Source organism: Chaetura pelagica, unplaced genomic scaffold (genome assembly GCF_000747805.2).
Source record: "Chaetura pelagica isolate M959 unplaced genomic scaffold, ChaPel_1.0 scaffold27, whole genome shotgun sequence".
Lineage (NCBI taxonomy): Eukaryota > Metazoa > Chordata > Aves > Apodiformes > Apodidae > Chaetura > Chaetura pelagica.
Window position 1 is genome coordinate 2,489,655 of NW_009954020.1, and position 21,001 is coordinate 2,510,655.

At 36.4% G+C, this 21,001-nt stretch overlaps 1 protein-coding gene across 1 annotated transcript in view; it reads left to right on the forward strand.

Moving 5' to 3' along the window:
• The first annotated feature begins 217 nt into the window (after positions 1-217).
• EFR3A (EFR3 homolog A (S. cerevisiae)) overlaps positions 218-21,001 on the forward strand; it is a 65,773-nt gene continuing 44,989 nt past the window's right edge. The window contains exons 1-4 of the mRNA XM_010002274.1: positions 218-230; positions 9,202-9,278; positions 11,033-11,160; positions 12,647-12,797. Coding sequence (XP_010000576.1) covers positions 218-230; positions 9,202-9,278; positions 11,033-11,160; positions 12,647-12,797 — 369 coding nt within the window. The remainder of the gene's footprint in view (positions 231-9,201; positions 9,279-11,032; positions 11,161-12,646; positions 12,798-21,001) is intronic.

The following is a 21,001-nucleotide window of genomic DNA, read 5'->3' on the forward strand; positions in this document are numbered from 1 at the left end:
TTACCCATGAATTTCATTCTGTCCCCATCAAAGCCTTTATGTGCTTTTAAGTTATACATGGACAGTTCACTGAATGTTATCATGTAGCTTAGTAGTTTTTTCAGGTTTTATTAAAATTCAGCTATCGTTGTTATTTACAGAAATCACTTTACAACTGGCTTTCCTATCAGTCGATTAACCTTCATGTGCAGAATTGTTTGCTATTGATTTCTCAATCATGGGACGAAAGGGTAAGAAGGCTCATGCTGGCTATGCATGCAAGTGTCCTATATTTTATGCATGACAACAAAGAAAGATTTTTGGGAGGGGGGTTGAGTGTTCTGCTGTGTGATTAAATGCATGTCTGTGGAAAGGCGTGGGTAAACTGCTTTAAAAAATGTTTTGGCCATCACTACATGTTCTATGGACTTTCTTTCCTGTCATTTACCACTAGGATCCCCAGTTGTTCTCTAGAGAATAGGGTACCTCATGAATTGGTGAAGGTGGAAGTCAGTGATGTACATGACTCTTGGCTTTCAAAGAGTGCTATTTAATTTCTAATAAGTTACAACATTCAAGATGTAACTTGTTATTTTGGTGATGCTTAGCTGAACAGCCAAAGTTCTGCTTAATTCCACATTCTGGAGTTCATTTCTGTGAAGTATACTAGCAAATTCTGTTTGTAGCTGGTGTGTTCAAGGAAGTGACCTGTGACTCTTACTGGTAACCCAGCTAGCTCAAAGAATACAAGACTTTTGGTATCCAAGTAGAGGTCAATACGAAGTTTTCTAACATAAGGGATATGCCATCATTGTTTTACCTTTCAGAAGTTAAAACAATTATCAAATCCTTGCCTTGCAGAGGTATATTTAAGAATCTCTGGACTAGCAGGTCACTGGTGAACTAGGAAACGTCTTAATTTGCCTAAGTACAAAATATAAAAAGTGAATTAGTTATATCTATTTATGTAGGACTTGCCGTTTCCTTGAGCAGATGTGTAAATCAGTAAATGCATTTGTGTACACTGAATATTGCAGTAGTCTGAATTGTTTCCTAGCCTTTGATAATTTACATGTGCAAGTAACTGGGCTCATGAAATCAATGCTGCTGAAGTCCTTGTCTTTTGTGTTTAAGAACTTTGGGTTCTTGCAAATACTGATTTGTTTTTCTTAAGTAGAAACATGGCAGTAAGAATTAATATTTGCAATATCCCTGACAATTTTGTGATAAAAGGTAAATATTTTATTTCAAATAAACATTTTTTTTTTTAGTTCTTTCTAAATTCAGTGGCTTTTAAAAAATAGTTTTACATTTACTATGTAAATCCGAGTAAAATTCTAGAATTCCAGGATTTAAAAAAATAGTTGTCACCTGTATAACTCGTGTTTTCATTTCCGACTTGAGATCAGTTAAAGGTTTCAGGTCTTTCATTTTTCGAGAGGAGCAAAACTGTAATTCTGAATTGTACCTTGGCATGTTACAGTATTTTTCTGATTAAGGTGTGTACTTTGGCATGAAATGAGAAGCCAGAGTCTTTAATTGTGGCTTGAGAATGCTTACTCATTCTTTAGTGTGAGAATGAGTAAGGAATTTCAACCTAACTTTTAGCTATATCATTATCCTAAAGCAGTACTGCTTCCTGATGCTTTGTGAAGCTGTTAATATGTAAGGAAATAGAGGATCACAGAATGATTTGGATTGGAAGGGACCTGAAAGATCATCTAGTTCCAGCCCCCTGTGTGAGCAGGGGCACTTTGCACTAGACCAGGTTAAAATCTAGTTCGCTGGGCAAACCCTTCAAACAGCATTAGCTTTGAGGCTTCCAGAATGACAACCTGTGAACTTTTACTTCCTCCTCTTCAGGACTTTTAAACATGATGTGCGCATTGTCTTTACTCACAGAAAGCTTCTCATGTTTTACTGTTCTTCATGATGCAATACATGTGACAATGTGATATCTACTGCCAGATCTCCTTCAGCACTGTGCATTTGAGCAATGTGTTCTGCAAGGCACCATAGGGCAGGAGTCAAGAGTTTAATCACAGAATCTTAGGGGTTGGAAGTGACCTCGAAAGATCTAGTCCAACCCCCCTGCCAGAGCAGGATCACCCTAGAGCACATGACACAGGAACGTGTCCAGGCATGTTTGGAATGTCTCCAGCAAGACAATTGTGCCTGCTTAGATACAGTCATAGGATGTGTATGATGAAGACATCTCTACAGCTGTTCTGAGCATCCTCTTTAGTGTGGAAAAGATGGGCAGCAGCATAACATTCTGGGAGTTCATACCACTGCAGTTGTGCTCCTCCCCTGTTGACTAGGTCAAGGAAACAAGCTGCATCATCTTGAGAAAACTGGGAAAGTAGCAATAATCTGAAAACTTCTTGATGCTGTAGCATCTTCTGTAGAATGGTCTTCCATGTGAGATGTTGCTCCCTACCTGCAACAAAGAAATAGGTGGTAGGAGAAGTAGTTGGCCTTTGAGTGCCTACAGAGGTTACAGTGCACTTACCTGCAGCTGTCTTCTGCAGCTGTGAGGTGTTCAAGGACACAGTATTCTGAATATTGCTCATCTAAGTTAGAGAATAGGTTTGGGCCAAGATTGACCCAGGCTTTGAACATGATAGTACTGGGAGTTTACTTCTGTGTCAGAATCATTGCTGGGCTGGGGAGACTCTGTTCACCTGAGGAGGAGCCAGGCATTTGGTCAGGGAGACAGGGATCAGAGTATTTGTGCTAAATAGTGAGCATGTGCTGCATGCTCTGCTACTTTTTCCTTCTCTGCATTTACCACCTAAAAAATAATTTCCTGACAATATTGAACACAGGAATGAAAGTTGGATTTTACCCATTTTTTTTTTAATATGAACAGGTTATATGTACCAGCTGTGATGAAGAGAGAAATTTATGTAGATGTCCAGGTGTTTTCTGAAGTCAGAGTGACAAAATTTCCTTTCTGTATTGCTTTAGTGATGAGAAGTAAGTGACCTTGTTATGACCAGCTTAATAGGAATATAAATAAGGACAAGAACTAAGAAGCAAAATTCATAATAAGATAAAGATCTTCTTTCACTGGAACCAGATTAATTTTGGATATTCTTAATGCTGTATTAAAAATAGAGTGCTGGTACTATCTCAGAGTAGGGAAGGAGGAGGCGGTGTGGAAAAGAACAGAAATGAGCAAGTAAAACAAAGTTAGTCTGTGAAAACAACAAAGGTGGGAGAAAGAAGAGACAGTATGGAAACACTGCGGGTGGTGAACTTGTGAAAAAGGATGCAACTGGAGAACTTGATGTAATGGAAAACTTCCTTTTAATGAATTAGAAGTCTTTAAAAGGCATGTCCCAAAGATAATATCTTCCCTGGGGATTTGTTTTAATTGCTAATGGTTCTGGAAAGAATACTTCATTGAAGAAGCTGAGTGGCAAGCCTTATTTGACTCGGTTGTGGTGGGGTTTTTTTCCTACTTCTTACTCCTAGCCTGACATTCATTGTCATTTCCCATTTTACGAAAAGCGTATATGCAAATTGGTTTTGCATGCTTTTCACTGTATCATGCTGTGCATCTCTCCATGTTGATTTAAGTGTAGAAGAACACACCTTAAAGTCATATCTTACCAGAATTAGCTTTATAATTAACTTTACAGCTTGACTGTAAGAATATGTTCTGGGGAGAGACTTTTTTTTTTTTTTTTTTTTAGTTATTATTTGTTTCAAATTACCTGGGCACCAGCATATTTTTAAAAATAAATGTAAAATTTCCAAACGTAGGTAGTGGATGGAATTTTTCACATCGACTGGTACTGAGCTTTTGCTGTCACGGGTGTCAGAAAATGACAAATGAATAGGGTGTTCTCAAGACAGAAATTTCATCTGCATGTTGGACATTTTCTTTGCTGCGTTTCCATGGAGAGAGGCTAAAATTCAGCTGTTTAGATGTCAAATAGCACCAGGGTGGGAGGTGGAGGAGAGAAGAGGCTGATCTGGGGGATGGGATTTGGTCCTGTGCAAGTGAAGAGTCCTCTGCACTCTCTGGGACTGCTTTACAGGGACATTGCAATGGCTGATGAACACATTCTTACAGCAGTTGTTCTTTTTATAGCAGTCTAAATAGTAGTTTTAATTAACTCCCTTATATGGCCAGAATAATTTCCTTGTTTTAAAATACTTGTTCTGTTTTTAATAGCGGAAGGGGAATGCCCTTGAAAATAGTTTTAGTTCTCAATTAAATGCATCAACTGATAAGGACAGTTCAAAACTAACCCGGTATAGTTAGTGTAGTGGTAGAAGTGTTATTTTATGCACTTTCCTCTAGACATTTGAAACTAATTTATTTTTGTTTGTATTTCTCAGATATAGGAAAAAAAAATAAAAAGAAGGTTTTATGTATAAAAGGACACAATGTTACATAGTTATATTTAAGAACGCTGAGTGACCAAATGTAATTTTAATATTGCTCAGTTTCTTGATGTGAACAAAACATGCATTCATCTGCTGATTCAAACGTTATGTTAATGATACTCTTTTTTTTAATATATAATGTGTTATTTTATTTTATTTTTAAATCTTGGAATCTAGGCAGTAAAGATACAGACAACCAGATCCAAGGTTGGGACATAACAAAATTATTCAGTGAGTGAACATGAAATCTTGGTTTAGGTTGTTAATGTTTAGCAAACAATTGATAACAATATTAGACAGCAATACAAAATGTTGGAAGAATTGCTAGCATCAGATAAGTAATACAATCCATTTGTTTTCTGTTTTGCTAGGCTCTGATAGAGGGGAAAATAATTTGGCAGTTTTAAACTTGATGGACAGAACTTAGTATTTCATGTTTAAAGGCAGCTAGAAGGTTTTGTTTTTCTGTAATGTTGTATGAGTAAGATGTAGCAGTTAATATTCAAACTCACTTGAAATAAACCTTGTAATGTGAATATTTCTAATTCACTCCATAGGGTTTCTTTATTAAGCTCTGTGGTGACAGTTTCTATGCAGCTCAGTGTTTTCTCTGAATTTACTTGCAGTAAACACTGGTTTATTAGCACTAGTCTTTTTAAGTCTAGAATTGATATGGAATCGTTATTTAGTAGAAATTATTAGTTGTGATTTTATTAAAATCAACACCTTACAATTACTAGGGTTTATAAAAATACATATATGAAAACCCTGTGGATGTAGAGCAGTACATCCACAATCCAAGAGTATGTAATGTAGGAAGTAAAATAGTGCAGTGATGAGAAGCAATGGGAAGCCAGAAAGTAACTTCAGAATTGCTTAACTCAAAGTTGCTTTTTGACCTGATGGATCATAAACTTTGTGAGCAAGGATATTAAGGATTTAAGTTCTGTCATCACTGCTTCTTAAATTCTGAAGTATTATTAGAGATAATGTTAATGTCCTTAACTTACTAATTTTTAAAGTGCTTCTCTAATCTTAGAGATAAACCCTTCTGTTTAACAAGACTTTCTGGTCAGCAGTCTGCCTTAAATAATATTTTCCTGGCCATTCTTTAGCAAGATCAGGTGAGTGTTTTGCTGAAATGTGTGTCACTCTGCAGTGATATGTGGCAGCTGACTGGACACAGTTTTTTCTGAAACAATACTGATGTTTTGCTTCTAGTCACAGAAATAATTAACTATGTGTTCTGGGGATGTGAAGTAATAAAACTGGCTTTGTGCAGTTTTGTTTGATAAGCTGTGAATTACACATTGATGAGGTATCATTTACTCTTTTCTCTTGCCTTGTGCCTGGCCTTGTTAACTGAATTTGATACTGAAGTTTTTCATCTGTTTGGTGGCTTTGTGTGGAAGTGTCAGAGCTGATCAGATAAGGTTACAGTATTGCAGAGCTCTCGCGGGAAGGGACTGCTCCTGTGCTGGCCTGAGAGAGCAAAGCTCTGGGAAAGGAGGGAGTACCCGGGGAGGGAAATCATACCCAGGATGAGACAGTATGTTCCAGTTCCAACTGTTGAGCAAGAAAAAGCTTATGATTATAATACTGCTTTTGAACCAAGACCATGTATGTGTTTGGGTAGGTGAAAATACTGTTTTCTGATACCAAGGACTGTTTCTTCTTAATGCTATTGTGTAGAATACGTGCATGTAAAAAGAAGTACCCAGGCAGCTGGTAGGTATATACAATCTTAAGGTGTAAAATGCAGATTACAGGACTCCTTTAGCAGAAGTAAGCATGCATGTTTAGTCTTAGAAAGTTCCATTATTGGAGAAGTAAACATTATTTTGTAAACCTGTTTACTACCATGTGACAGTACAAACTTCTTTGCAGGTACTGCTTTAACCCTTATATTTATTTGTATGAAGTGACATAAAAATTTCTTAAGGGTGAGACCATTAAGATGCAAATTTTGCCTGACACTGAAAGGGAATTATAGTAGGATGTTTTGTAGATAAACCTGCATGAAATGAACAGGTTCTTTTTATCTGGTTTAGTGACTGCATTCTGTAGACATACAAAGCAGCTGATTTGCATGAAACAAATGTGGTTTTTATGGATCAACTGTTACATGGGTTAAATTTGAACCCAAGAAGTAGAGAATCTGTTTTCAATTTTTCAGCCTCTGTCCATCTTCTACAACGTTCATCTTTTCTGGTCTACATAGTGAATGTTTCTAGATTTTGGTGATTTTCTTTGGGTGCAATCTATGTTAAATATTAATATATTTTAATATATGTTGTTACAAATTGATATTTGTGATTTTTTAAATACATTTTTAGAAACCTATTCCTATGTTTTTATTATTCCTATGTTTTATTCCCAAGTTACATGAAAACACTGATGATAAATAATTTTCCCATAAAACCTGTTTCCTGACTGATAATTGTTTTGAAGTTTGCTTTTGTTTTTGTTTTGTTTTGTTTTTTCTTTTTTTTGTTTGTTTCCGTGTTCTTTGCAGAGCCTGCCCCTTAATTTTTTTTTTTCCTGATGATGTTCTACTTAAATTTCTCTATTGAAAATATCTTTGGAAGCTGAAAGCTTGGATAGAATAACTCAGTTTCTTATACTTGGATGTTTTGGCTAATTTAGGAAGTTCTTTTAATTACCGTATTTTATTCTCTTTATATTAATTTTAGTGTTACATTTTTATCATAAAGAGTTCTTTGAAAAGTTTGAGTTAGTTTTCTTTTTTCCCATGTAAACTGTGCTATAGTTAAATATGTAGCAGTGTAAGGATACTACTGAAAATCCAGGATAGGGACAAGAGAAAATTTTCAAATCTTATGCAATTTACTTATTGTGAGGCCTTTTAAATGTCAAAATTCACAGTGTGACATACTTTTAAAAAGCAGTATTTGAACATTATTGAGATTCCATTAACTGAAACCGTCTGGTAAAGCTGACAGAATGAGATGGTACTGATATTTGATATTTTTATCCTTCTCAAAGGACTGACTGTATCCAGGTTTTATGTTAAATTTATGCAATTAACATGGTTCTTAAACACCTTTTGAAGATTTAAATTACTGTTCTTTGCAAGGATTTTCTTCTTCTGTCACTTAAAGAAAGGAAAACTAACTCAAGTATTTTTCATTTCCTCTGTCTTGCATGCAATATTTTCTGTTCTTGTTATGTTTTAGATAACTGTAGCAAAATGCTTTATTACAGCTGTTGTCAGAATATTTTGTTACACATAGTAATAACAAAACATACTATTTACTCTGGGTCAATGTTAGAGATCCATAAGGTAAAAAATCAAATAGGAAAACACAAGTACAGAGGATGTTGAGCACCATGCAGAGCTGCATTGCTAACTTGAGAAATATTTGACAATTTTAGGTCTGGTTTTGGAGAATTTTGATGATCTTACTTGAATTCCCCAATACTGAGTGATACACTGGACAGTAATGAAGTCCTCTTTTCCTACGATTTTACTTGTAAAAGGAGAACACAACATTGCTCTCAATAGAACATTTTTCTACAACTGTCCTAATTCTTTACAATTCAACTCAAGCAGGTTTTTAATCTATTGAGTGTGTTTTGTTTCCATAGTTATGTATTGAAGTTGTAAGTCTGTGATATATGACTCCATAATTAATGAACTGAGTTAAAAAAACAGGTAGGAGAACTTAAAATGTGTTTTTTTGTTGGTTTTTTTTGAGAATTGTTTTCAATTAAACAACTTGCAAGAATTAAGTTGTCAGACAATGAGTAGAATTTGTAAGGTGTTTACATACTCTGAATGCTCTAGGTATTGAGATTTCAGAGACCAAAAAACCACTGATCTTCATCCACGCTTGGTATGTTATTATTCAGCGTATTATTATCTACTGGCTCTTTTGCATCAGAGCTACTTTAATGTTATCTGAGACCTCATCAGTGGGTTAGTCCACTGAAAAATTTCTAATCTGATTTGTCAAAACAGTGAAATTTCTTGGGAATAAATCTGCACTGATAAAACAGTTGGACAGATATCTAAAATGTCTTCTTTCCTTTTGTGCTAAGTTTTTACTTCAAGTCCTACTTTTTAAATATAAACTGCTTCAGTTAGTCCTGAGTTCTATAAAAAAAAACAAGGCATACTTTGTGATTTTCTATCATTTTAAAGCAGGCATTATGCCTCTTTTTTAAATTAATGAAAGTGCAAGTTACATGTCTTGTTCTAATTATCTTTGCCTGAGTACAGTATTAGTAATAGAGAACAATGAGATCAGGAAAATTTATTTCTCCACTTCAGGTGACTCTTTTGTCTGATGCCCAGTAATATAATGGGATAATGAAGGGAGAGCTCTTTTGCAGATTTTATTTTATATTGCTTTATGTAGGTACCTGTAAAGCAGACGATGACACAGTTGACTTTTTTGTAGAAGAGTGAGGTTAATGGATGTTTAGTTAGGTTTTGAAATGATCATTCAGAATGAAGATAAAGCAGCCAGTGAAGTTGCCTTGGTTTTAACATTACTAATTTTAATTTTTTTTCCATTTTTATTTTTCTGCCTCTTTTTAAGTACAGCTGGATGACAGGTACATTTTTAGTACCCAAGATCCTTGCATATTTTCACCTGTATTACATTATAACAATAGTTTTACTTATTTGACTTCTCAGTTATTTTCAATTACCTTAATTTTGCTTTTCTGCTGATAGTAAGGAGCAGCTGAATTCTCTATCTTTTTTCTCCTTGCTTGCCTGCTAGTCACTTCCAATAAAAATACCAGAGTTCCTAAAACTTAACTCTGAATTCCTTTGGGTAAATCTCTCTGCAGGAGTGTGCTGTTGCTGTGCTGCTTTGCGCCCTCGCTACAAGCGGCTGGTAGATAACATCTTCCCTGAAGATCCAAAAGTGAGTGATGCCTTTTAACATTTTAAGAGTTTGGCAGTTGAAATTTGTTTGTTAGCAACTTATGTTTTAACAATAGGATTATTTATTTATTTATTTGTTTAGTATTATTTATTTTTGTATTTTCTATTTTAACAGTTTACAATAAATCCTGCCTTAGCTTTTTATAGCTTTAATAGAGGTTAGCAGAATAATTTAGCTGAAAAGGGAGATCTGATCTAATTTCCTTTTCAAAGCAAGGCTGTGCATATTGAGGAGTGTATTTGCTATGTTTCAGAGAAGCAGATTTAATTAAGTAGGCTGTACTGACTACTTAGAGCCACAAACACTTTTTGTTATGTTTGCAGGTGTGGATGTTTTCTGGTTTTCTACAATATTTTAATTTTCTAATTAGTGAGGTATTGACTGTGTAAGTTACTGTGATCCAAAGAGGTGATTTATTGTTGTTGATTTTTAATTTCTCCAGTTATTCATACACTGATTTCTCATTTCACTAGAACAATCTTGGAGCTATATTAGACCTCTGCTCTTACTCTCAGTGAACATAAATAACTTGTGTCACCATTTAGCATTGCCTGTATCTGTACAGAATCACATGGTGGTTCAGAGTAATTGAGAGCATGTATTTCTGCTGCTGTATTTTTTAAAATGTGTCATCAGGCTTTGTTATCTTTTATTATAGCAGAACTAAGTAAACCAGTTAGCATTCAGCATTTGTATAACGTTTGGCTTATATCTTATAAAGTATATGTGCTTTCCTTTAAAATACAATGTTACTGAGTTCTAATTATTATATAAATGCATGTTACTAGGTTAAAAAAGTGCTTTCTGTCTATACAGTATGCTGAAAGCATGGAACATATGGTTTTGTAAATTTCTTTATTTTAATCTACTGGTTTGATACAGGTGTAGAAACACTCAGAATTCCTACACTTGTAGTCTGACAGCTTTAATTTTACTCAGTAGCTCTGAGTTGGCACATGTTAGTCTCTGCTTTTATTAATATTCATTGGCTCAGTGCATGACACAAGTCAAGTTCATGGTGTTTTGCTGAGTTGCAGGCTTTCTCTAAAGAAGACTTGCTTGATAAATTGCATTAATTAATAATGGGTATATTCCAAGTAACTTACTTGAAAAAGATATTTTTGTAAAAAGAAAGAGAGAAGACAGAAAGCTTGATCATTCTCACCTGATAGTTTGAATTATATCTCACCTGAGGAGATCCTTATCACAGTTCACATTGGAACTAATGTAATAATATTTGATCTTTTTTTAGCAATTATCCTGGAAATACCCTGTGTGTTGGCCTTGTCCAGGATGTAAAGCTGAAGAAATACAGTCTTTAAAATACCATCTTACTTGGATATAGCATCAAAATTATGGATCAAATACACTTTGGGGAATGGGAGTAAAGGGAAAAGAAAAAAAATTACATTGTATCAGTAGGGAAGAAGTGTCTTAAAACTGATAAGATATATCACTAAATACTTTATTTTGGAATACCTGTTTCCCCTCCCCAACCCAAGAAAAGATGGGGAAAGAGAGTTGTTTCATTTCTATGAAAATATTTTACTTTAATTGTTATGTTGCTGATTTTGCAACTAAAAATGCATTTTTTTTTCCAGTAACTTATTCCCATCTGTATGGCTCAGGTCTCTAAATGTTGAGTAGACAAAAGGAAAAGCACTTCAAAAACTTTCTATACTTCATACTTTCTATGAACATTTTTATTTCATATTTTCTCTGTTTGTTTTTAGGATGGTCTTGTTAAAGCTGATATGGAGAAGCTGACTTTCTATGCCGTTTCAGCACCAGAAAAGCTGGATCGAATTGGTGCTTACCTGGCAGAGAGACTGAGCAGAGATGTTGTCAGGCATCGCTACGGGTAAGAAAACAAGTTACAGCATTAAAAATAGGTGCTAACAGCTGCATTTCATTGTATTTGTTCTCATTGCATTTAGGAAGTAAGACAGACCCTTTTAGGAAGTAAAGACCACACTTTGTGGTGAGTTAACCTTGATTGACTTCCACCTGCCCACTAAGCAGCTCTCTCACTCCTCCTCCTTAGCAGGACAGGAGGAGCAACTAAGATGGACAAGCGGGTGGGTGGAGGTAAGAAAAGGGAAATCATTCATCAGTTACTATAATGGGCAAAACCCACTCAACTTAGAATCATAGAATGGTTAAGGTTGGCATACACCTTAAAGATCATCAGGTTCCAACTTCCCTGTTATGAGCAGGGACACCTCACACCAGACCAGGCCACACAAGCCTCATCCAAACTGGCCTTTAACATCTCCAGGGAGGGGGCATCAACAACCTCCCTAGGCAGCCTCTTGCAGCACCTTACCCTCATGGTGAAGAATTTCTTCCTGATGTTGATCTTCCATTGAGGAATGAGGTGGGAGCCCTGGTGAGTGAGAAATAAAAACAAAGCTCCCCCACCCCCATTCTTCCCATGCTCAAATTTATTCCTGAATCCTTTAACTCCTCCTACTTAGCAGCACAGGGGGACTGGAGATGGTGTCACAGTCATTTCCTAGTGTCTTCTCACAGAAGCCACTCCTGCAGCCCGCCTGCTACCAAGACCATGCTATGTAAATCCAGTACACCTTTGAATGTCACTCAGGGTATTGGGAAGTGTGGCTACCTTTCATTTCAACCCTTTTGGCTAAATTATATTTAAATGTGAACTTTAAAACTCTGTCTTGCTCTTAAGTCCTATTTGAGCTAAAAATTTGAAAGAATGTAGAGTCCAAAGAGGGAGAAGATTTTAAAGCCTATGGAAATAGAGTAAGAAAGTGGCAATATCAGTCACAGGCAATAGTTTTTGGCCTTTATGATGTCAAAAGCTATTTCTATAACTTTATAGAATGGGTTAATGGCCATTCTTGAGGGTAATTAATTTTATTCACTGCATTTATTTACACTTTTTCATTTACTTAGCAAGTTGTCTGAGTGTGCAAGAGAATGAAGAAGTTGTTGGCTTTCTGTACTAGGATGTGGATAAACAGAGGAGCTGTAGACTAGAATGCTGGAATATGTATTTGGAAATAGAATGTGCTAGAAAAGAAAATTGAATTACATTTACTCTGCTACTAAACATTATGACATCTCTTCTAAAAATAATGTATTCCCCTTCCCATTCCCCACCCTCAGAAAAACCCCAACAAACAACAAACCGCAACAAAACCACAAATGAAATAAAGATGAATTTAGGAAATAACAATAACTTCCTTTTTTAGGTAATGTAAGAATGTATATATTCCAGCCTTTGTTTTCTGTTTTTTGTAGTAATAGGTACCTTAATTAAATTAACTGAGGTAATGATAACTGTAGCATGTGTTTATGTGAGTGCCTCTAATTTTCAGGTACGTTTTAATTGCCATGGAGGCATTGGATCAACTTCTGATGGCTTGCCATTCTCAAAGCATAAAACCATTTGTGGAAAGTTTCCTACATATGGTGGCCAAGCTCCTGGAATCAGGCGAACCAAAGCTGCAAGTTCTTGGAACTAATTCTGTGAGTAAAGTCAGATACTAAATCAAATCAGAATAAATCTTTGCTTATTTGCTATGGCATAGTATGTTCTGAAGTCACAAAGTATCTGCCAGCTGACATGAATTGAGAGGATTCACCTCATGGCAAGGTGTATAATGTGGACCTAAGCACTGAGCAGATGCCAGCTCGAGGCAGAAAAACTCTCAGTCCTTAAAATTCCTTTGATGGCTGGGCTCATCCTCCACAGAAATAACCACTTTTTTCTGGATGGAACAGGAAAGCTGTTCTGTACATTCCTATTCTGAATCTTTTAAACAGACCTCCTGAAGCAGTTGTTTAGGTAAGGCAGTGTTTTCTTGCTCTCAAACAGTGAGAGTGATGGTAAGAAAAGGAAGAAATAATATCCTTCTCTACAGCACTGACAACACAGAAAGGTGCCTGTTAGCTGAAAAGTAGCCAGGAGCAAATGCTTTCAGTAATGCAACATCACCATCTTATTAGCTTAAATGTTTCAGAATTCAGATCCAGGCTTGAAGGGCATATCTAAAAGTGTTCAAATGAAGATCTGGACATCTAGCTTTCCTAAGAGAGTGATGGGTGCAATCAGTATTATAGTCTGCCATAATTCCCTTCTAACCATTTGATTTCCTGCTGGTACAATAGGTATCTCATCAATTCCAGAATTGTGATGTGGACTGTCACTCTAGATCACTCTACATTGTTTTGACATAAGAAGTAATGCTTGCATTTCTTGTACATTGTAACCCTTAGCACTGCCTGGTGTTTTTTGGTTGGTTTGTTTTTGTCTGATTCTGTAGAACTATTGGGCTTTCTTTGGGCTTTCTTTTCTTTCCCAGCTGATGGAATGAAATGGAGTTGCAGTTCAGAGAGACAGGACCATATAGTAGAGTGGTGCTACTTTGGAGTAGAATTTCTTATTTTGGTGGAGCACAGAGTTCTTGCTCTGATGTAGGGGAGGAGGATCCTTTTTCTTCCAAACTAACGGGGCAATTTTGCTTAGGGTAAAGAGAAAAATGTGTTTCTTAGTTTTAATATCTTTGAGCCAGGCTACCCTGCTTCTTTTGATTTGTTTGCGTAATAATGTCTTGGCAAAACCTCTTAGGGAATAGCTTTGGAACTTATTTTCTGGGATGCCAAATAGCAAGATATACATTGCTTTCCAGTTCCTTCAAATCCTTGGTGGCAAACAGTTACTGCCAACCTCCACTTTGATTTACAAGACATGTGTCACTTCCAAACAAATGTTACTGAACAGAATTCCACCTTCCAGTAAGCTGTTTGATATCCCTGTCAGTTCTTTTATGAGCAAAGCAGATTAATGGACTTCCTAAATTGGGAGATAATTTGTGTTTGTCTGTTGTTAAACTTAGTAACCAAAAATAATTACGTTTCCTAAATAAGATGTCAGATTTTGTGAAGAGAGTGTGTGTGGCTCTTCAACAGTATTCCAAATGGTAATTTAAGCCTTATTATGGTAACTTCCCTGGTTGCCTTCTGTAGTCAATGGATAGAAGAGCTAGAGACTTTTTGTGTTGACTCAAGAGGAGCAAAGTGTGTTGGCACTGACAGCTTGTTTATTACCAGACTTACTGTGTTCTTAAATAAATTCTGTCAGACATGGAGAAAGTTTAGGGTCACATTTAGCCTTTTTTTCATTTTTCCTCTCCTCTTGAAGGAAATCAATCAATCAATCAAAAAAGAGTAGAGATGGTAGAATGACTGAATAATGTTTCATGTACTTTACTTAGTCTGATGTAAAACTGATATTGTCTGAAGGAAAATAATAAATTGTATATGAAGTAAATGTCTTTAGACTGATGAAAAGCCAGGCAACTTTTGGAAAAGTTTCCTTAATATTTTCGGGTTAAACTTAATTGCAAGCCTATACAAATTTGTATTTTGCTTACACTTAAGAACATATAGAGTATGATTGTGGCTTTATTATTTTCCACCTCAAAGCTGGCTCTGGGAAGCAAAGGCAGTGATGGCTTTCAAGTAAGTTTGAGCTGTCTTACTGACTGCAGATTTTTGTAAGTCACAAACAGGTTTTGCTTTGGCTGTGGGAGTTCTTGTGATTGCTCGGAAGTCAGTGTTTCAAATGAAACAAATCTGTGTACTGAATGAATCTGAGTGGTTTAAAATCTTGGAAAGATCTAGAAGCTCCCACTGTCTTCCAGGGTTTTTTCCCCTGACTTCAGAATATGGGGTTTGGATGCAGAACTTAACCTACTTGGTAGTCAATATCTTTACAGAAAAAGGACAGTTTCATTTAGCTGTTTGATTTGTTGAATTATTTTTTGAACTGAAATACAATTTTAAAACTTAATTTACTTCTGAAAAGCAAACCTGAAGATTACTGTTCAAACAATTGTTTGTTTTTCATTTGTCCTTTTAGACTGATCTTCACTAACACATAATTAATTTTTATGACTTTTTACATGTTGCATTTGTAAATTCTGTTATCTCATTTCCTAGAGCAGCAATTTTAAAAATTTCATGTAAAACATAACTGTAAATATACTATATAAGCAGATACTTTAAACCAGGTGAAATTCAATAGTGGATATGTTGATTTTTTAATTTTTTTTTTAGTAAAACAGATTTCAAATTGGCAGTGTCTATGAAATTCAAAATATCTTTTTCTATCATAAGAGGTATTTTTATTAACTGTGGGCTAGCATAGCATATGCTGGTAAGGAAACTGAAAAACTCATGTGGAAAAAAGTGAGATTTCCTTGGCTTCAGCATAACAGAATCTGAAGGCTGATTGCAAGAAGCTTTTACTTAGAAATCTATGGCAATATTAATTTTCTCCCTGGAACCATTTTGCAGAATTTCAGTAGCTGTAAAACAGCTCTAACATGTAAAACAGTAACATGTAAAACAGCTCTACCTGTCGTGTACAAATAATTAAATCTATTGCTTAGATCTGTAGTAGTTATATTACTATGATAGAATGAATTAATTATGCTTGTTCTTCCTGCCTTGGGGTGAACAGCTTTAAAATCTTTCAACATGTTCAAAATTTTTTAGGCCAATACCAGAAAATGTCTTTAGTGAGCAGCTGGTCAAAAACAATGGAATGCTTAATTTAGAAAAACTGTAATTTCAAACTATGTTGACAGAACTCAGTTGAATACAGCACATATTAAGCCAATTTGGAATGTTGACAAGGTGAACTCTTCTTTCTATTTTGATTTTAAAACATTGCTTTTTTATCTGAAAGATAGCAAAACCCAGCATCACCACATTTTAAATCGCTTACCACAAATGCTTTCTCTAGTTGATATGTTGCTTCATTTTAGAAGGGCAGTTTTTTCTTAGATGTAGTGAAATACTGATGCCACCAGTGACAGTGTTGGGCTTCCTGTGCATTAGAAGGGGACTGTTATTGCTACTAATCAGCATTTGTTATTTAAAAGAAGACGAGCAGTATTCCAAGTGGAACAATAACCAGTCAGTGCCTGATACAACAGGATTTTTATATTTGTAAGCGTTGGCTTATAAAAGCAGCTGTTTTTTGGCAGGATCAAAGTGAATGTATATTGAAAATAGTATAAAATGTCTAGGTTTTGAAATTAAAGAATATCATAAATAATATTTGCAGTAAAGCATCATTTATGTGTCCTGCTTGTGTGCAGCTTGCTTATCTGGAAGTAAGATGTATTACAAGATGCCTCTTTCATTTCATGCAGCAATATGAGTTGTGTGCCTGTAGTGTTTTAACAGAGTTGGGGCTGTTCAGTGGGAGATGGGAAGGCTCCTGGGGGACCTCATAGCTGTCTTCCAGTACCTGAAGGGCCTACAGGATAGCTGGGGAGGGTCTGTTTACAAAGGCTTGTGAGAGGGCAAGAGGTAATGGATCAAAACTGGAAGAGGGGAGATTTAGGTTAGACATTAGGAAGAAATTCTTTAGTGTGAGTGTGATGAGACACTGGAACAGGTTTCCCAGAGAAGCCATAGAAACACTGTCCCTTGATGTGTTTAAGGCCAGTCTGGATGGTGCCCTGAGCAACCTGATCTAGTGGGAGGTGTCCCTGTCCATCCAAGGGGGTTGAACTAGATGATCTTTAAGGTCCCTTCCAACTCAAATCGTGCTGTGATTCTATGATCTCCAGGATCCCTGCTCTATCTTCTTTAACAGGAGTTAAAAGTATAGAGAGACAGAATTAAACAAAACACTTTCTCATCCTGTAGGTTGTCTTCTTGTAAATCATATTCTGAACTTGTAAGTCGTTGTCTACCAGAATTTGTGTGATTCTAGATAAATATATGGCATAAAATATGGGGTAAAAGAATGCATAGTGAGATGGATTAAGAACTGGCTATGCAATAGAGCCCAAAGAGTGGTGGTCAGTGGTGCAGAGTCCAGCTGGAGACATTTAACTCGTGGAGTCCCTCGGGGATCAGTTCTGGGTCCAGTCCTGTTCAACGTCTTTATTAATGATCTTGATGATGGGACAGAGTGTCTTCTCAGCAAGTTTGCTGATGACACGAAGCTGAGAGGATTGGCTGATACACCTGAAAGCTGTGCAGCCATTCAGCGAGATTTGGACAGGCTGGAGAGCTGGGAAAAGAGGAACCTAATGAGATTCAACAAGAGCAAGTGTAGACTCCTGCACCTGGGAAGGAACAACAAAACACACCAGTACAGGCTAGGAGGTGATCTGCTAGAGAGCAGCTCTGTGGAGAAGGACCTTGGAGTCCTGGTAGAGAACAAGTTATCCATGGGACAACAATGTGCCCTTGTGGCCAAGAAGGCCAATGGTATCTTCGGGTGCATTAAGAGGAGTGTCTCCAGCAGATGGAGGGAGGTTCTCCTCCCCCTCTACTCAGCCCTGATGAAACCTCCCTTGGAGTATTGTGTCCAGTTCTGGGCTCCCCAGTTCAAGTGGGACAGGGATCTACTTGGGAGAAGAGTCCAGTGGAGGCTACAAGGATGATTAAGGGACTGGAACACCTGCCTTACGAAGAAAGGCTGAGAAACCTGGGGCTGTTCAGTCTAGAGAGGAGAAGTCTGAGGGGGGGATCTAATGAATGTCTATAAATACATGAGGGCTGGACATCAAGAAGGCAGGGACAAGCTCTTTTCACTTGTGCCCTGTGATACTACGAGGGGCAACGGATTCAAACTCAAGCAAAGGAAGTTCCACCTCAACATAGGGAAGACCTTTACTGTGAGGGTTACAGAGCACTGAAACAAGCTCACCAGAGAGGTTTTGGAGTCTTCTCTGGAGACTTTCAAGACCTGCCTGGATGCCTTTCTGAGTGATCTGCCCTAGGGTTTTGTTTGTTTGTCATGTTTATGTTTCTTTGTTTTTGTTTTGTTGTTGTTTTGGGTTTTTTTGGTCCTGCTCTGGCAGGGAGGTTGGACTCAATGATCTTCAGAGGTTCCTTCCAACCCCTAACATTCTCTGGAATCTCTGTAGGCAGTCTTTCTAGGGTCATTCACAGTTGACATCTTTCCCCACGTCCTGCTTGTGCTCTCTGGTCTTGCGGTTTCACAGCCACACTAATGTGTCCCTGTAAGCTGGCATGAGAACTGTCAGGTGATCTTAACTATTAATAACTAAACAAATTCACCAACTTTTGTTGCTGAGAACCTTATCTTGTTATTTCTTGTGATAATTTTCTTACTGTGTTTGTGAAGTTCATGTATGACTCCAGTGTTAGAAACTTCTCTATAAGAAATATTTAGAAATTCTCTATCATTTCTTGATAAAGTACCTACATATATTCATACACTTCTCATTAACACTGTGCTGTTTAGTTTATAAGTCTCTTATGCATATTAGGGTATTGTGTCTTCCTATGTGACAGTTTCCTAATAATGAAATACAGTAGCTTTGTCTATAGGAGATGGTAACAAGCAGCATCAGCACCCTCCTTTACCTATCTGAAACACAAGAAAATTGCAGGCTGTGGAAGACTGACTGCAGACCTCAAATATATGAAAATATATTTTTCAGATCCAGCCTACAGTTTTTTACAGGCAGATACTTTTAATAACATAACTCAGACTTAAATATGATGCATGCTGATTGTCTGTTCTTGAATTGGTGCAAAAACCTGACTTTTAAAGACATTGAGGGTGCGTTAAAAGTTGCAATTTTTCTCCTGCTATACTGGCTGACTACTTAAGAGTGATAAGGCAGCATACACATACATAAGAAATTACATCCTTAGGAATTTAAGTTGAGAACTTGGATGACCTACTACAGGACTCACCGAGTGTCTCTCTCCCTGGTAATATGATCCAGCTTTCTTGACTCAGTCTGGAACAAACATCTTCTGAATCTTCCTTATTTCATGATAGATTTATATGTTGTTATACTGATTGAACATTACTGGTTTCAAAATTAATGGAAATTAAGAATTACCAATGTAAGTTTTACCTTATGTTTTGTACAAATATAGATGATACTTGTACTGGTAAAACCTCCATAAGTTACCAGTGGGTAATTGTAAGTGTTTATTATGACTGAATGACATTTTTACATCTTTAAAAGCTTTGTAAGTATATCCCAGGCAAGTGTTTGGGTTCTCGTAAGAGTTTAGTCCTTTTTTATGTTTAATATTTTTTAATTTGAAGTTTGCTTGAAAATATCTTTGGTGGTAATAACAGTAACAGGTTAAGAGCACCACTGCTAAGCAAGGAGAAAGTATAGACTATCGTGTTGTAAAACCTTAGCATTTCTATAATGAAATGGAATTGTATACTTCACTGAATGACAGTGCAACTCAAAACAGTGTTACCTCATTTAGCTTTCCTGTGGCCTAAATGTTCATTCATCTGAAGGCTAATTCTGGAATATGCTTCAGAAATGCTCTATGTTCAGTTTTGTTATACACAGGATAAAATAAAAAGGTTTTACCCTTGCTGGACATACTGCTGTGCATGCCATTTTGAGAGGTTTAACTTCTGGGTACTTGCTTCCCTGCTGTAAAGCTGTATCATGACACAGGAGAAATGTCCAGAAGGAGAGAGCAAGCCTCTGATTCTTTTCTTGGCCTAAATTCAACATTTGCTCCTACAGACCAATTTCTTGGTACAATACATCTTTCTTCTAGCATTAGAGTTGTATTAAGTTTTCATGTTGGAATATCTTATCAATCAAATACTTTTGTGTTTAGATAATAGGAATAGTCTAATATTGAACGTTAGGTAAGTTAATATTCTTACAGCCACTCTCGTAGCGTTTTGTGTTCTTTACGCTTTTACCTTCCATTCCTTTACATGCTTTTATGGAAGTTTACTGGATGAATTGTAGACTTGAACACTTGAATGTTTGGGAAAATACTAATATTGTATTGATAGATCTATTTATTAATTTATTTTCCTGTGGGCTTTATGCTTTATTAAATTGTAAGGACTAACTTTAGAAAATCTGTTTTGGAATTCACATCTTCACAAATGCCAACACTGAGACAAGACATTTAAAGCATTTTCCATGGTCTGTTGGCAATGCAGCGATATTTTTTATAACTCACTGCATTGAAAAGTATGGTTGCTGTTTGTGGATTGTCTTTGAATTTGTAGCAACAAACACTACAGAATTGTTTTGTGACTGTCACTTTCTTATCACATGACAGCACAAGATATTCTCTCCAGGACATGTAAAATGAACTTGTGTTATACAATTATGCTCCATTTTCAGTAATGATTGAAAATACAGGTTTACAAACTGTATCATCAGCTGCACCTGTATTTTTCAGTGATTGAACTGGTGGTGCAATTGAAAGGGTTAAGTGTTCTAGATAAAACAGAAAAAAAGACTTAAGAGTAGAAAAACTTGTGGGTTTTTTTTCTGAAAACTTTCAGCTTGAAAACTACCTTAAAACCTTCACAAATGTGTGTGCTGTAGATTATGTTGAAGTGTTTTGAGCATGTCTAGATGTCTGTGGGTAATGTGCTGATAAAAGCAGGTTCTGCATCTCAGTAATTGTATGAGAAAAGACTCAGCCTTTGCTTAGCAATTGGTGAAGGAATACTGCAGTGGGAAAAAGTGGAGGGATTTAATGGGGCATCTTGCCCATCTTAATGGGGCATCTTGCCCATCTTAATGGGGCATCTTGCTTCAGGGCAGAACTAGCACTATGTTAAACCTGTCCTGACAACCTTCCCTTTCCCTTTTTTCTTCTCTCTGTAGTCTGTTCTTAAAACTGTCAGTGATGGATAATCCAGAAGAACTTCAGGCAGACTG